A 5733-nucleotide genomic window follows, 5' to 3' on the forward strand; every position below is an offset into this window, starting at 1 on the left:
GCGCTCATGACACTTGCTCTACAATGTCTCAACAATTCAACGTTTTTATTCAGTGTTTCAAATTAAGATTATTGCTCTCTCCCGACGATGAGAACAACAGGGAGATAAATGAAAGGAAGAAAACAAGAACTTCTCTATTTTCACAATGTCCTTTTCTAATGTAAAAAGTAATAGATATAAAATTGGCAACATTTAGAGAAACAGAGACGAAATGGTAAAAGGACGAGAGGCGACGGAGGCAGTGCAGAGAAAGGAAAGACAAAATGAAACGAATACACGAACAGTCAAATACAGCAACAAAGTGATAGAAAGACAGAAAAAGAGAGAGGGAGTGATCAAGGTGGTAAATATATTGATCAGGTCCATACCAAACCGGAATTGCACATTGAATTGAAAAAATCAAGGGGAATACAATTATTCAAAATAAAAAATCACTTGTTACGTTCGCTTGCCTTTCAGCACAACCGACGATAGAAAAATAATGATTTACATAATTCAGATGTAAGCCCCGTAAGCAGTGTCAAGCCAGACACGCTAATCATATTTTCAAGGTTAAAACATCTAACGATTTAATTGGTTATTTTGACAGTTTGGCTGTAAATAAAAGGTTAACAAAATACCACCTGCTTGTTAAATTCAATGCACGACTTCTGACGGCACGAAACACTCGCTGAACACAAGGACAAGCAAAATGTGGAGATGTTGCTAAATGTTTGACGATATCAGAGGTGAGAAAACGGACAGATGTTAATACACGAGAAATGTTTCTTTTCAATCTTAAAATCTACGGCACAATATTTGCATATGCAAAAATATAAATTTATTCTATTAGGGTTCAAACGCCAATTCTTGATTAAATAAACATCCAACTGGAGAAGGTGACCAAACTTTATAGTAACTCTTGGCATGAAAATTTATTTCCAACAACATTTTTTTAATACAGGTGCTTCTAATCTTAGCCACCTCCCCCTCGTATCCCAACAAAAAAGGGCAGGAAATAAATTACGATTCTGTAAATTTGGTTTGTGTATCAAGGATTGATGTACTCTATGCAATCGGGCTTAGCTAAAATCATTTCTTATCTCATGCGTGTGCGAACAATTTAAATCATGTAGTTTGCTGAATATTTCTATAACAATAAAACAACCTCTATTCGTAGCACTCCGTTATTATCCAAGATACAGCTAGCTAGACTACCGATTTCATGGATTTTAATTTCAAGTAACTTTTCCTCCAGGTATCCATTTATTTCACCTGAGTCGAAATCAACGAATGTAAGTACTCACATATATAAGCTTGCCAAGGCTTGAACCCGCGACCTTCGCATCTCCAGTTAATCTTTCAAAGCAATATACTTCGACTTCTCAACATTCGTCAGTTCATTGTCAATGAATAGGCTCAACAATCAAGGAATCATAATATTTCTTCTTTTTTTCAAAGAAGTTGAACATAAGAGCGAAGGTTCAAAATACTTTCTTCAGAATACATATAAACAAGTTTTTATATATTTTGTATGTAACAGTGGCGGATCCAGGGGGGGGCCGAAACGGCCGCGGCCCCCCTATTGGCGGCGCAAAAAAAAGGAAGAAAAAAAAAGGAAGAAAAGAAGAGAAGAAAAAAAAGGAGAAGAGGAGAAAAAAAGGAGAAGAGAAAAGAAAGGAGAAGAGAAAGGAAAAAAGAAGAGAAAAGAAAAGAAAAAAAAAAGATAACGAAATTATTGAGTTGAGGGGGGCCGGGCCGGCCGCATAAAATCTCGAGCCGCGGATTCAAAGTTAAACGTTAAGAACAGCCCCTGCGCTACAAAGGTCATCACTCTTTAGTGAGAAATTTGAAAAGGGCACAATATTTTGGGTGTCTTTTAAATAGAAGTTATATACTCAACAGTCAAATTTTAAATTAACGGTAGGGCAGCTTCACAACTCTTATTTTTCCCTTCATTTGGATACAGCTCATACCAACTCGCTTGTGCTTGTATTTAAACTCATGTTGGTAGTAATCATGGACAGGGGCGGAAATCCTGGGCCCAATAGAGGGACACGTCCCCCAGGAAATTTAGAAACATAGCTAGAAAGAAATATAGCGGAAAGAACGTACATATTGGGCTTAGGGATTTTCTAGAATGCATAATTTCAGCATTCAACATTGCAAAATCTCGCTTATTCGCTACGCCCCGGCCGTTATTTATCCATGATTGGTGTAATAGATCTTGTTTCCATTTCATTTCTACTAACCTAATTGAGTGCCATCACAATCATGATTGTTTCATTTTCCCTTTAAAGCAGACGCGTAGCCAGGGGCGGTAGGGGCAGTAAGATGACATAGGACGAAAAAGGAGCAGACAAAGAAACATTTTTGAAAATTCTGACAAGTCGAGAACGGTACAACGAATCGTCTTCTTTCTCTCATAATTTAATGAAATGTCAAAGCTTCCGCACATCGCTCGGGAGGGGTGCAACTGAATTCAGACAAGGATTGGGCGTCGAGAATAGTAAAACGAATCGTCTTCTTTGTCTAATAGTTTAATGAAACGTCAGAAGTTCACGCGCTACGCGCGGGCCATGAAAAACTGAATTCAGACAAGGATTTAGAGTCGAGAATGGAACAACGAATCATCTTCTTTCTCTAATAACTAAATGAAACGTCAAAGTTTCCGCGCTTCGCGCGGGAGGGGGAAAACTGAATTTAAACAAGGATTAAGAGACGAGAATAGTACAACGATTCGTCTTCTTCCTCTAAAAATTTAATGAACCGTCAAAGCTTACGCGCTACGCGCGGGCAGGGGAAAGCTGAATTTAGACAAAGAGTCGAGAATGGTACAAAGAATCGTTTCCTTTCCCTTATAATTTAATGGAACGTCAAAGCTTCCGCGCTTCGCGCGGGAGGGGGGGGGGGGCGGGAACTTAATTGAGATAAGGATTAAGAGTCGAGAATGGAACAACGAATCATCTTCTTTCTCTAATAATTTAATGAAACGTCAAAGTTTCCGCGCTCCGCGCGGGAGGGAGGAAACTGAATTCAAACAAGGATTAAGAGACGAGAATGGTACAACGATTCGTCTTCTTCCTCTAATAATTTAATGAACCGTCAAAGCTTACGCGCTACGCGCAGGCAGGGGAAAACTGAATTTAGACAAGGAGTCGAGAATGGTACAAAGAATATTATTGTCTCCTTTCCCTTATAATTTAATGAAACGTCAAAGCTTCCGCGCTTCGCGCTGGAGGGGGAGGGGAAAAACTGAATTCAGACAAGGATTAAGAGTCGAGAACGGTACAACGAATCGTCTTCTTTCTCTCATAATTTAATGAAACGTCAAAGCTTCCGCGCTTTGCGCGGGAGGGGGGGGGGGACTCATTTCAGACAAGGATAAAGAGTCGATGGCGGTACAACGAATCCTACATTTTCTCTAATTATTTAATGAAACGTTAAGCTTCCGCGCAAAGGGCAGGAGGGAGAAACTGAATTCATACAAGGATTTAGAGTCGAGAATGAAACAACGAATCATCTTCTTTCTCTAATAATTTCATTAAACTATGAAAGGCCAAAGCTTCCGTGCTTCAGGCAGGAGGGCGGGGGGGGGGTGGCTGAATTCAGTCAAGTTATAAGAGTCGAGAATGGTACAACAAATCTTCTTTCTCTAATAATTAATGAAAGGTCAAAGCTTCCGCGATTTGCGCGGGCGGGAGGAAACTGAATTCAAACAAGGATTAAGAAACGAGAATGTTACAACGAATCGTCTTCTTTCTCTAATAATTTAATGAAACGTCAAAGCTTCCGGGCTTCGCGTGGGAGGGTGAAACTGAATTCAGACAAGGATTAAGAGTCTAGAACGATACAACGAATCATCTTTCTCTAATAATTTCAATTTAAACTATAAAAGGTCAAAGCTTCCGCGCTTTGCGCGGGAGGGGGAAAACTGAATTCAGACAAGGAATACGAGTCGAGAATATTACAACAAATCGTCTTCTTTCTCTAATAATTTAATGAAACGTCAAAACTGAATTCAGACAAGGATTAAGAGTCTAGAACGGTACAACGAATAGTCTTCTTTCTCTAATAATTTAATGAAACGTCAAAGCTTCCGTAATGGGGGGGGGGGGTGGCAGCGAGCTGCCCGAATAAGAGTTTTTGATATCTTTTCTCGTTTATTTTGGTGATAAATAACACTTTCATAATATTATGATCAAATTGTTACGCGCTCGCTTCGCTCACTAGCCGAATTGTGAAACCAGAAAATTACTTTTTCGGGCAAGAGGCTATAGCTCCCCCCCCCCCGATTAAAATGTCAAAAATTGTACCGGTATGGTGCTTCTAATATGACCTTGAAAAAACGGTCTGCGCGCAATTTTCAAATTTCCGGCCCCCCCCCCCCCCCCCCCCTATTGGAAAATCCTGGATCCGCGCCTGTATGTAGGTAGGCTACATGAATCTTCGAAAATTAAGAAAGATATCTACGAAAACAAAGTCACATATGCCAATCTGTATTGCTAGGGATAATGTTACAAAGTTAGGACATATTTTGTCAGCTGCACTCATGGCTTGACGGGAGGCAGGCCACCGAAGTCTCCCACTGTCACACTACCCACGCAACTTGTAACCTCCTTGCCTCTAGCCCAGGCCTTCTTGGCCCCATCTGGTGAGGGGGTTCCCCTACAGTCGGTTGCTGACGTCAGTGGTGTCACTTGTTTCCTTCTTGCGTACCTACCACTTGGGTTGATACGCTCAATGGCTGAATGAAACATCCTGGAGATACCTGTTTGTTTTGCGTCTCGATCTTGGGTTACCTTCTTAGCTTTGCCAGCGAGTTTAAAGACGAGAACAGCCATGAGAATCTCTTCAAGCCTCATGAGGGTCTGGAATACCCACCAGGGCCACGCTGGAACCACCACCAAGTCAGAGTAGATACCAAACACACCAAAAGCACCGTATATGTGGGTGACGCAGCTGGCCACGGCAATTCCACTGCACACCATGATGTTCCGATGAAGACGCATGGCCTTCTTATCTTGGCTTCCTGTGCAGAACGATAACATGATTGAATTCATTCTTAAATGATTATTAAAAATAGCTTTTCCTGTAATAAAATCACAGAGCTTCTTTGTTCAAAATGTTATCATTTCATGCTTGTGTATAGTTGATAACAGAATTCGTTTATAAAAATATATGTATGTAAAATTAGCCGTCTTGTTACATTTCGTTTCAACATTAAAGCGTATCTGCCATAGTTTACAGGAGGGATTAAACTGCCCTGCAAGGTCACTGGACAGGTGGTTATCTCATCAACTCAGCTCTCAGTTAACATAAGAAAAAGAGGATCATGGGGGACCAATGGTCACCGATTAGGCATGGTTTGTTATATAGAGGGCGCAAGTAGCTACAAGTAGTGTAGTGGGCCTTTAAGATCAGAGTAAACGCTTGAATTTAGAATAATTGAAATTGGCATTTCATAAAGAAATCGCTTCTTGATATTTTCATTTTCTTATTTCTTTTTTACTTCCTTGATTGGCACAGAATTATCAAGACTGCATTATGCATGACGATGATTCTACAAACAAATACATCTTCAACTGGGAATGTAAATATAACATCGCGGTATGTGCAATATTGGTTCGGCCTTAATTTACTTTAGTAGGCCCGTTCTCACATACCAACTAGTGCGATTAGGCAAAGATCGAAACAAAAATACGCGACCGTTCACACGAGTCAATTTAGTACGAACTGGATTGCGATGCAAAC

The 5733-nt window shown here is 40.3% G+C and overlaps 1 protein-coding gene across 1 annotated transcript; it reads right to left on the minus strand.

Moving 5' to 3' along the window:
* Positions 1-4417: 4417 nt before the first annotated feature.
* Positions 4418-5030, minus strand: LOC105443472. The gene has a single exon (XM_030975555.1). It carries the CDS (start codon positions 5028-5030, stop codon positions 4530-4532), a length of 501 nt encoding a protein of 166 aa, XP_030831415.1. The 3' UTR covers positions 4418-4529.
* Positions 5031-5733: the final 703 nt, after the last annotated feature.

The sequence above is a fragment of the Strongylocentrotus purpuratus genome, unplaced genomic scaffold (assembly GCF_000002235.5).
Source record: "Strongylocentrotus purpuratus isolate Spur 01 unplaced genomic scaffold, Spur_5.0 spur5_scaffold_8, whole genome shotgun sequence".
NCBI classification, from domain to species: Eukaryota; Metazoa; Echinodermata; class Echinoidea; order Camarodonta; family Strongylocentrotidae; genus Strongylocentrotus; species Strongylocentrotus purpuratus.

Excerpts from the sequence above, each read along its gene's own strand:
- LOC105443472 (XM_030975555.1), bottom strand. The coding sequence starts at position 5,030 with ATGTTATCGTTCTGCACAGGAAGCCAAGATAAGAAGGCCATGCGTCTT.